Genomic DNA, 10,780 nt, shown 5'->3' with positions numbered 1-10,780 from the left:
AGGGCCCCACCGCTAGTGAGCCAGCGAGGAGGGGGAGGACTTCTGGGAGGGAAGCCAAGGAAGGGCCAGCGGCGGAGGGAGAGCCAGCGGAAGTTCTCCAAGTCCTGCTGCGGAGGGTCTTGGGCCCGTCAGTGTCACTGCATCCCAGAGTTAAGCGAGGGCCAATCGGGTGGAGGTGGGGGCAGGGCAGCTTAGGAAGGGCTTCGAACTTCAAAGGATTTTATATTTGCTCTGGGAGGTCGCAGGGACCCACTGGAGGCTTAGACGCAGATGATGTCAGACTCGCGATTTAGGAAGATCGCCGGCAGCTGCAGAAGAAAGGGCTGAAGCGGGGAGAGACTGGAGGCAGGGAGGCCCGGCAGGAGTCCGGGGGTAAGGTGATGGGAGCCTGTGGAGGGCGGGGGCACCGGCATCAGAGGCCGTGGGGGAGATGCGATGCGGGGGTGGAATCCTGGGAGTGGATGGGGGGGGGGAGGAGCTGCGTGTGGGTGTTTGGGGGCGTCCGCAGGCGAGGGGCAGGATTTGTGCGAGCCCAGGAAGGCCGTCGCCCGTAGCCGCCGGGTGAGGGTCACTGGGGGTCAGCGGGTCCGTCCCGCACCCCCTGCTGAGATCTCGCTGTGTGACCTCAGGCACGTCGCTGTCCCGCTCGGAGCTTCCATTTCCTGCCCCCGACAGCGGAAATTCTGTCTCGCTTGACCACGAGACCTTCTGCCCACGGGGCCGGGGCGGAGAATCTCGGGACTCAGGGCTGGGAGGATCACGAGCGGTCGTGCGGATCCGAAGTGTGCTTTTTCGCCAAAGGAAATTGAGGAAGCCGGTAGAAGAGAAGCGACCGGCCCCGGATCGCCCCGCTCGCAAGCCGTCCGTCCTCAGTCTCCTCCTCCACGCAATGGGTCGGTTGCTAAGTGCCGCCGAGCTCCAGGACTGGCCACCGGAGGACCTCCAGCCCCACGCCCCGCCGCCCGGCGCACCTGTCCGACCTGCGCCCCCGGCCCAGGGCAGCAGGGGGCAGCAGGAACCCAGGCCAGCCGGGCGGACCGGGGCGGGCCGGGGCGGGGCCCATTAAAAGCCGCCCCGGGCGTGAGGTTGCTCAGGTGAGCCTCGGCGGCCGCGGAGAGCGGTAGTTCTTAGACTTCTGCGCTCAGTCCCCCGCTGGTCCCTACAGGTGCGGGGTCCGAACCCTGCCCGTGCGGTACCTGCTCCCCTTAGCTCCAACCGCAGCTGCCGCCCCCCGGGGGCCCTGATCAGGTGCGGGGCGGGGAGGGAGAGGAGGGGGCAGCCCCGGGGGCTGGCGGGCGGTGGCCGGGGGCTGCGGGCTTCGCGGAACCCAGCGGGAGGGGGATGGTCTGGGCAGGGGCCGTCCTACCCCCCTAACTGTGCACTGCTCTGCCCCCAGGAGCCAAAATGAGTTGCTTTACCTTCCTGAAGGTCACCATGGTTATCTTTAACCTCCTCATCTTTGTAAGTCTCGGGGCTGGGGGTGGGGGGAGTTCTTCCGAGGGAGATCCCCCGGGGCCCGGGAGCGGGAAATGTAGCCTCCCCGCCCCTGGGGCTCAGTTTCCCTGCTCTGGCCTCTGGGCCAGTGGGTTCGAGTCCGGAGAAAAAAGATGGGCTGGAGGTTAAAGCCAAATCCGGCCACCTGCGGAGAACGGGGGGAACCCTGAAACCCTGTTCTGAGAGCGAGGAGCTGGGACCTCCGGGAGATCTGGGAGTCAGGCTGGGAGGGGAAGTTGGGACCCGGCAGGTTTTAGCCCCGCCGCATCCTGGCTGGTATAAGTCTGTTTTCTCTTCCGTGAAATGGGGATCCTTGAACTTGTACTGCCGGTCCCACCTCTAAATCAAGGGGAGCTAGCATTAATGGCATTTTCACTGTTGGAGGGGAAACTGGGACACACGGGGCACCAGGACTTGGCCAACATGACCCTGAAGGCTGACGGGAAAGCCTGAATTCGTCTAGAGAGAATTTAGGACCTAGAGAGGGTTCTGAGCATCAAGTGCAGCCCCTTTAATTTTCCTTAAGAGGAAAGAGGAGGCCTGACTTGACAGCCATACCCTTCCCCAGAGCTTTGTCTCCTCTTCCCTTTTCCCCTCCCTCCTGCTTCTTTGGTGCCCCGGAGGGTAAACCCTGGGCCCTGCCCTCTCTGTTGATCTGGGGGATGTAGCTAGGACCCTGGAGGCTGAGAGAGAAAAGGAATGATAATAGAGAGAGGGAAAGGGGTCCATGGAGTAGGATGAACTGGGAGGAGGAGGTTGGGGAAGGTTCAGTTCCCCTGAGGGACCAGAACTATTGTGGGGGCTTGAGGAGGGGAGGAGAACACTAGAACTGAGCTGAGTGGCTAGGATGAAAGGAGAAGAAAGGTAGCCTGGAGACAGATTGTGGAGGACCTTGAATGCTACAGTCACTAAAATAGGCTGGATCCTGTACCTGAGCCTCCTGAGCCTCCCTCACCTCCCCCAGCAAAGTTATTTTGGCAAGATCTGCAAGAATAGACTGTAGGGAGTGGTCCAGGCAAGAGGTGATAATGGCGGAGTTTAGAAATAATGGGCAGGGAGATGGGAAAGAGTCCGCCATGAGGTTACAAGTTCCCTGTGAGAAAGGTTTGAGACCAGAAGACTCCCCGCCCCCCACTATCTGGGGATGCTGGTGACAGAGTTGCTATGGTAGGCAGGGGGTTGGACTTAAACACCCCTGAGTGTTCTAACATGGCAGCTCTTTGACTCCACAGCATGTATTTGGCATGTTTTTTTATGTGGGGGGCAAAGGAGAGGGGAGGATCAGGGTATCAGGAACCTGTATCCCGGGGAGGAGAGCAGCCCTGCCTTCTGACATCTCTAGAAATAAAGAAGTTAGGAGGCAGTCTGATTAGGACTGATTAGGAGACAGTTTAGATTAAAGGGAGGAAGAGGATAAATGAGGAAGGAGTTCCTGAGTTGTGGGGACGACACCTAGGGAGAAATTCATGCTGGGGAAAAACCCACCAGATTTCTGAGCCAGGGGAGCTGGGTCTGAAGCCGGCTTCTGCTCACTTGCCACCTGTGGTCAAATCTTGAGCAAGTCCCCTCTCTGTGGGTCTCAGTCTCCTATATAAAATGAGGGCATTGACCTGGATGACTAGTCTAAATACTTCTTCTATCTTCAGGGTTGATATCACAGGAATCCAGCTTAGGTAGTTAATAAGCATTATTAGGCACTTACTGTATACAAGTTTATCAGGGAACTGGACATAGAGATTTGGGAATCATTGGCAGAGAGGGCACAGGTTCATAGCTCTTAACCTAGAAGGAGCCTCAAAGATTCAAAAGTCCATGTCTCATATCTTAGAGTTAATGGAAAGGAACACGGAAAAAAAGTTTAAATGGTTTGTTCAAGATCACAGGGGGATTTGAACACAGATCTTATGCCCCCAAATCAAGTCTTCTTTCTATCATCCTATGCTGCTCATGAGAACTAGAAAGAAAAGAAAAAAGGGCCTAGAATGGAGTATTGGGGAACTTGCCCAGTCAGGGAGTGGGAGGAAGATTCAGCTATTAGGAGAACCAGAAGAGACAAAAATATCATAGAAAGAAAGACGAGAGTTTCCAGAAGAAGGGGTTAGTCCAACCCTTGTCAAAAACCATGGAGAGGTCAAGCAGAATTGAAAAGGTAAGAAAGACAGCTTTGGAGTCGACAGCTTAAATGTCATTGATAAGTTTGGACCCTTTCAGGCCCAGAGAAGGATGATAAGCCATTTCAGGGGGATGAGAAGGGAGTAAAGGAAATGGAGGCTGTGAGTGTACGGGTGGTTGAGAGTGAGGGGAGAGGAAGTTGGGGGGATATTAGAGTGGATGGGGAGGGCTTTTTTAAGGTTGGGGAGACCTTAGAATATTTGTAGGGAGCAGTGAAGATGAGGGTCAGTGGATGCTTCCTCCCTGAGAGACAGGAGCAAAGTGGGGCAGGTGTCCCAGTGCTGGATGAGAGAAGGGCTGCCTCATCCTCTGAGACGGGAGGAGAGGCCAGGGAAGGATGCTGGAAGCTTGGCAGGTGGTGAGGGGAGGGTGAGAAGAATGGGTCTTCCAGTAGAAAGAGAACAAAGGCTCTGTCATAACTGTCCCAAAAGGCAGATGAGGCAAGAGTAACTGGGAGGAGAGGCAAAGAAGAGCAGAAGTCCTAGAGAAGGAGGGTGGACCCAAGGTCATTGTTGGGCCATCTCTAAACTTGGCGGGAGAAGTCTGAGGGCATGAGGGATGGAAACCAGGCTGTTGGAGCTAGAGGAAGTAATTTAAGGTGAAGAAGGAGAGGCTGGCAAGGTGTCAGGGAAAAGAGGGGGAAAAAAAAGGAAGTGGCTTCTCAGGCTCTGGGAGAGGATAGGGGAATTAGCCCGAATCCGGTCTAGGTCCCAGTGCCTGGTGACTCTCGCACTAGACACCACTCCAGAAGCCCCCATTGGTCCAGGGCCAGAGGGACCCCCAGGGCTCTCCTGACTGATGTGGCCGGAGCTGGTCCTGATGTGTGAGTGGACACAGCTCGACTTCCTGTTTCTGTTACCTCTCCTCCATCTTGTAAGGAAGGCAGCCTGGGGGCTGTAGGGAGAGAAGGCAGGGCAGCAGGGCGGGAAGCACTTGAGGGATAAGGGCAAGGAGGCCTTGCAGGCAGGATGTTGCCTCTTCTTTGTGGGCCCTGTGCCCTCAGAGAAGGCTCAGAAAAGATCGGGGCCCTTCTGGAGTTCTGGTCTGGCCAGGGTTAAAAGCAGATCCGGTTTGCCCTCAGAGCCAGAGGGGAAGAACAGGATTCCTGGCTCCCTTGAAACCTGACCCCTCTGCCTCTTGGTTCTTTTCTTCCTCAGACAAATATATCTTAATCCTGTTCTGGGCCCACCCAGCTAGTGCCCAGGCAAACTTCCTCCCGTCCCCGGCTTGAGCCCAGCTCCCCACAGAGACCCAACTCTGAGCCTGGGGGGTCCCTTCTCTAGAGGCTACAGCACAGCCGGCCTCTGTTCCCCTAACTGCCTGGCGGGTGCAACCAGGCAACCGCTTACACAGGGAAGGCGCTGATCTGGGCTTGGGTGTGCCAGGGACTGCATGGGTTGGGTTGGTGTGCGATCATGGGCCAGTCCCTTCCTCTCTCGGTTTCTATTATAGCCCAGACAGAAACACAGGGAGAGACCCGTCTTCCTTCACTTGACAGAAGGGGAAACTGAGACCTAGAAAAGAAAGGGAGTGACCCAAGCTTCGCTGCCAGGAGGACTGGGCCCTTGCCTCTGGCTTCCTGGCTGTTTGAACTGGAGCCAATCACTTAATCTCTGTTTCCTCTGTAAAATGAAGATAATGGCTCCTGTATCTTGTTTGAATGGCTATTTTGAGCCAAGTGAACCTTGGAAGAATTCTAGAAATGGGCATTTGGAATATGGAGGACAGAGATAGGATTTGAATCTGGTTCTTCTGGTCCTGAGCTCTGAGCTCCCACCGTGTGTGTGTGTGTGTGTGTGTGTCTGTCTGTCTGTCTGTCCCTAGCTCTCTAGCCCATCCAAGTGCACAGATGGGGAGCAGGAAGGAGAACCTAGTATCCAATGCTGTATTTTGGGCCAGCTTAGATCTGGGCCTGGCTTGGGAGGCCCCTGGGAGGGCACCTGAGTGGGGAAGGTCAGGCCAAGGAAGGGTCACCTAATAGAGTGGAAATCCCAGCCAGAGGATGGGAGTGACTGGGCCTTGGGGAAGCAGGGGGACCAGCCGGGTGGGGCCGCGAGGCAGCGTCCCAGAGGCTGAACATCAGGGTGAGAATCTCCCAGACCCAAGCAGGGAGCTCCCGGCCACCGGAGAAGGGTTTTTAAGCTGAGGCTGGAAGCCCACTGGCCAGGGACACTCTGGGAGAGGGGGCAAAAGGGGACTCTTGTCCGGTACCGATCGGCACGGGTGGTCGGGGATGCTGATTCCTGGGTCGCCCATGTTTGGGAGAGGAGACCTGGGTGACGTCCTCCCATGCTAAGAGTGAGCCAGGCCCCAGCAGCAGGCAGCGGCTCCCTTCCAGCCGTGGGGTCACATCCGATGGGTTTGCCTTATTCCTCAGCCGTAATGGGGAGATGTTGGCCTCGGGTAGGGTTGCTGTGAGCCTCAGAGAGGCTGGGAGAGCGCATAGTAGGTGCCATGGAACAGGAGTTTCCTTCTAGATTTTTCACTCGGTGGGGGGAGCGGAAGCCCCTTGTGTGAGCCCGAAGGGCCGTGGGTTTCCAGGAGCTTGGACAGTCCCCTCAGGGGAAGGGGGCAGAGTGGGCTGGAGACCTGCCCTTCCACCCTAGGGGCGGGGGCTGGCCTGGGTCTCCCCTCACTCCCTCCCTTCCTGCCCCCAGCTCTGCGGCGCCTCCCTGCTGGGAGTGGGAATATGGGTCTCTCTGGATGGCGCCTCCTTCCTGAAGATCTTCGGGCCCGTGTCGGCCAGCGCCATGCAATTTGTGAACGTGGGCTACTTCCTGATCGCCGCGGGCTGCGCCCTGCTGGTGCTGGGCTTCCTGGGGTGCTACGGGGCCCAGAAGGAGAGCAAGTGTGTGCTGTTAATGGTGAGGTCCCCAGCCCCCCGTAGACCTCTGCTACCCATGGAACCCACCTCTAGACTCAGGCTGCCCAAAGTTTGCCCCGGGATACCAAGCTCCGGGGGGCATTCCCTGTCGGAGAGTGGAGGGGGGTAAGAAGGCCTCTTCCCCGCCGGCCTGGAGGGAGCTGGTGGGAGGGCCTCTGTGCAGTCCCCGAGCTTGGAGCTCCAGATTCTCCCGGACCCCTCCCCTCCCACTCCGTCTCCTCCAGTCTGACTGTCTCCCCTCCCGGCTCCTGCTCTCCCTAGTTTTTCTCCATCCTGCTCATAATATTCATCGCTGAGATCGCTGCTGCAGTGGTCGCCCTGGTCTACACCTCCCTGGTGAGTTGGAATAAGGAAGGAAGGGGCGGACGGCTCAGGGGCCAGGGAAGGCACTGGGGGGAACCGAGCGAGAGAGAGCAGAGAGGGGCCTGAAGGGCCCCCTGGCCAGCCCCGGCTCACGGGCATGGATGGAGCTCAGACGGGGAGCTGGAGGCCGTGGCCGGGCCCGGGGAGCTCCCAGGATTCAGAGCTGGGCCCTCCGGGAGTGATGGTCAGCACCAGACCCACGCCGGTTTGCTTAGCCAGCAGGACCGGCCTGGAGGGATGTGGGGGAGTTCTCAGTTTCTCTCCCTGTAGACAGGAGAAGCTAGGCCGGCCCTGGCCCTTCCCTCTCTGAGACCCCCAAGACCTGTTTTGGCTCCGAAAGCTTTGGCTCCCAAGAGAAAGAAAGAGCCTGGAGAGGCTGAGTGAAGGTCAGGGCTTGGACCCGCTTCCCGCCTCCTCAGCTGGAACTGACTGTTTACAAGCTGACCAGTCACGGGGCCAGAGGAAGTAGGATTCATCAAATATTTGCCCAGGCCTCTGGGGGAAGGCTGTGGCCCTCCGGGATGCCGGTGTCCTTGGGAGGGAAGGAGGAACGGGGCCTGTCCTCAGGGGGTCCCCCTCTCTCAGGGGAGCTGGTAGGAGGGCCTCCCCTTGGAGGCAACCTCGGGGAACAGCTGAGTGTGGCTGGGGACCCCCCGGGGCCCATCCTGGAGAATAAGAGAGCAGTGGGGGGGCGGGGGGGCTGAGCTAGGTGGGGAAGGCTCCGGAAGAAGCAGCCTCTCTGGGGGCCAGGGCTTGGAAGGAATGGTGGGCCAGGGGTTCCGGGAGGGGAGTCAGCAAGGTGGGGGGTGGGGGCAGGAAATGGGGAACACCCCCATATTTTCTCTCCTCTGCACCTGCCCGCAATCTCCCCTTTAATTCGCCTGCCAGCCATTTCTAGGCCTTGTGCCGGGGCAGGAGAGACGGGCCGGTCCTTCAGAAGCTCACATCCTAGAGTGGGGCGTGAGCCCCAGATTATTCACCGGGCAGGTTATAGTGTCACATGAGGGGCTGCAGCACAGAGTCCTGGGAGGGAAACCTGGCCCAGACCCTGGGGGAGGCTGCTGACAGCAGGGGGCGGGCAGAGAGACCCCGAAAGATCAGATTCAAACTCCACTCACACACTTCCTGGTCCTGGGGGCTGCCCTTGACTTTGGTCAGTTTTAGTTTTCCCAGCTGTGAAATGGGAGCAGTAAGAACCCTTCCCCCCAAAGTTACTGTGAAGATAAAAGGAGGTAATATTTGTAATTCACTTTGCACATCCAACAGTGGGTATTGTTATTAATGGTGCTGATTGTTAATATGGAGAGTGCTGCGGGCAGGGGACAGAAAGGCCTGAGAGCTCCTCACAAAGCTCCCAGTCTGGTGGGAAACAAGGGGGGGCAGGCCTGGGCTCAGTCGGAGAGCTTGTATTTGATGCTCAGGGAAATCCCGAGGCAGCTGAGCCAGGGAGGCCTGGCCGGGGATCAGGGGAAGGAGAGGGAGGACGTTCCGGGCCCGGGTGGCCCCTGGTGCCTTGGGGAGGGGGCTGCTCTGGGGGAGGCCTGGAAGGGGAGGGGGTTGCTCCAGAGGAGGCCTGGAAGGGGAGACAGGTGCCAGGTCGTGTTTCCCAGAGGAGTTTGGGCTTGGGGTGTGTTAGAGAGGCTGAAGATGTCTGGGAAACAGGCCCCGGATCTGGCATAAAAAAGCCGGTTATTTGGGAGCTTGTAGATGCTGGTCACGGGGAGAGTGGAGGGGCCAGGCCCGAGAGGGGGACACGGTCAGCAGGCGGGGAGGGGCTGGGAAAATAGTCAGGGCCAGGTACGGGAGGCGAAAACAGGTGCGCTCTTTCCAGGCGGAGAACCTGCTCAATGCCTTGGTCGTGCCGGTGATCCAGAAGGACTACGGCCAGCAGTCGGACATCACCCAAGTGTGGAACAGCACCATGGAAGGGGTGAGTGCGGGCCCCTGCTCCCAGCGGGTGTTTGTGGGAGGGGGCGGCCGGTCGGTGCGGGGGAGCACCAGGCCTGGGGGGACGGCCCCTTCAGTACCAGGAGCACCCAGCTAGGAGGGGACACAGCTCTTCCGGGAGCCCCTGGGTTCGGAGGGGTGGGTCCGGGCCCCCCCAGGCCCTGACTGGCCCCTCTTCTCCCCAGCTCCATTGCTGTGGTTTCAACAACTACACCGACTTTGAGCTGTCCCCGTTCTACATGAAGTACCAGCACTTCCCCTCCTTCTGCTGTAAGAACCAGACGGACGTCTGCTCTGCAGAAGGGGCCCAGAAGGCTGGTGTCCAGGTAGGCAGAGGGCGGCCCAGGGCCTGGGGGCACCAGGAGCCCCAGAAGGCTCTTGACCAGAGAAGGGGCAGGAGATCAGCGACTGTGGAGTCAGGCGGAAGGCGCCACTGCCCCAGTCCTGGTGGGGGGGTCAGAGGGGCCAGGGGCGAGGAGAGCAGGGGGGGTGGGGGGAGGGCCGTAAGGAGGCAGGGGCTGGGGCCTCTGAGGGGGACTGAAGCTGGGGGTGCCAGGCACCGGGCCCACTCCTCCCTCTCCCCTTCCCCAGGGCTGTTTTCAGCAGCTCCTGAAGGGCATTCACACCAATGCGGCCGTGGTGGGCGGCGTGGCTGCGGGTTTCGGGGCCCTCGAGGTGAGAGCGCAGGGGGGTCGGGCTGGGGGGGGGGGCCAGGAACCCACTTCCCATCTCTGATCCTCGAGGAGACAGAGCCAAGTCTCAGAGGCTTCCGGGGTGGAGGGAGGGCCGGGGGCTTTTCTCTAGGCACTCTTGGGTCCAGAGAGGGCTAGTGGGGGAAGGGAAGGAGAACAGAGCTCCTTCCTGCCCGTCCCCTTGCCCACCTCTGTCCCCCGGATCCCCCCAGTTCACTCGGCCCCTCTCTCTCTCTCCCCCTTCAGCTGGCCGCCATGGTCGTGTCCATGTACCTCTACTGTCAACTGGACAAAGCCTGATTCTGAGTACCGGGGGATGGGGGGTGGGGGGGTGGGCCCCGGGGCAGAGCTCCTGTGGCCCCACCAGGGATTGAGGTGATGGGACGGACACCCACGGAGCCAAGCTTTAAATTGGTGGCTGAGCCAGGTAGTGGGAGGGGGTCCCGTCCCCCCCACCCCCACCCCCTGATGTTGCAATTTCCCAAATCCTTCCATCTGGGGACAGGGCCCAGGGCCAACATGAAGGCTCTTGGGAGTCAGAGCAGCTCTGAGCCTCTGGGAGGGCAGACACAGGCCCAGCTCGGTGGGGGCAGGGCCGAGGTGGCCCTGCCCCCCACGGGACCCTTGGCAGGGGAAGGGTGGGGGTGGGGGCACGGTGGGGAGGGCTGAGCCCAGAAGCTTGTGACTTTTGATTGTACAAAAATAATTAAAGAGTTTTTTCCATTTGCCAGCCTGGCCTGAGCCGCTCCCCTGGGAATGATCCGTGTCGGGTGGGGGCAATCAGGACATCGCGGGGTCCCAAAGCCCGGGAGCTGGTCCTCGGCCCTGGGGGACTCGGGGCCTCCGCCCAAGCCCCACGTCCAGGCTCCCAGCCCCTCTCCCTCTGCCAGCCATAAAGCTTTATTAGAGCTGTGGTCGCCCTCCCCTGGAGCCCAGCCCGGCCCAAGAGGAACTGAACGGGAAAGCCGGCTTTGTTCCTGGCGCCACTTTTCTGAGGCCGCCGCCTCCAAAGGGTTTTAAGCTGGGAGGAAGCATCCTCTTATTTATTAGTTCACCCTCCATCACCCCCCTGCCAACTTTGTACCCGGGGAAACAGGCGGGGAGAAAGGGAAGGAGAAGGGGGCAAATGCTGGAAATGTGCCGGGCCAAAGTTCTCACTGAGTCCTACAATCCCCGGGAGGGAAGTACTATTATTGCCCCCATTTTATAGATGAGGAAATAAAGGCAG

General features: G+C 59.5%; 1 protein-coding gene across 3 annotated transcripts; it reads left to right on the top strand.

Annotated features, from left to right (window-relative positions):
• Positions 1-239: 239 nt before the first annotated feature.
• On the top strand, positions 240-10,282 carry TSPAN1 (tetraspanin 1). 3 transcript variants are annotated; one of them, XM_031969197.1, is made up of 9 exons: positions 240-372; positions 630-1,094; positions 1,397-1,461; positions 6,324-6,530; positions 6,812-6,886; positions 8,745-8,843; positions 9,046-9,186; positions 9,452-9,535; positions 9,799-10,282. In XM_031969197.1, exons 3-9 carry the CDS (start codon positions 1,405-1,407, stop codon positions 9,850-9,852), a joined length of 717 nt encoding a protein of 238 aa, XP_031825057.1. In that variant the 5' UTR covers positions 240-372; positions 630-1,094; positions 1,397-1,404; the 3' UTR covers positions 9,853-10,282. The 3 variants fall into 3 exon arrangements, with proteins under 3 accessions (XP_031825057.1, XP_003770725.1, XP_012405767.1); XM_003770677.3 differs by lacking the exons at positions 240-372; positions 630-1,094 and adding an exon at positions 1,102-1,248; XM_012550313.3 differs by lacking the exons at positions 240-372; positions 630-1,094 and adding an exon at positions 1,107-1,165.
• Positions 10,283-10,780: the final 498 nt, after the last annotated feature.

Source organism: Sarcophilus harrisii, chromosome 4, assembly GCF_902635505.1.
Source record: "Sarcophilus harrisii chromosome 4, mSarHar1.11, whole genome shotgun sequence".
NCBI lineage: Eukaryota > Metazoa > Chordata > Mammalia > Dasyuromorphia > Dasyuridae > Sarcophilus > Sarcophilus harrisii.
The sequence above is the reverse complement of the archived record's forward strand: the minus strand, read 5'-3'. Positions and strand labels throughout refer to the sequence as shown.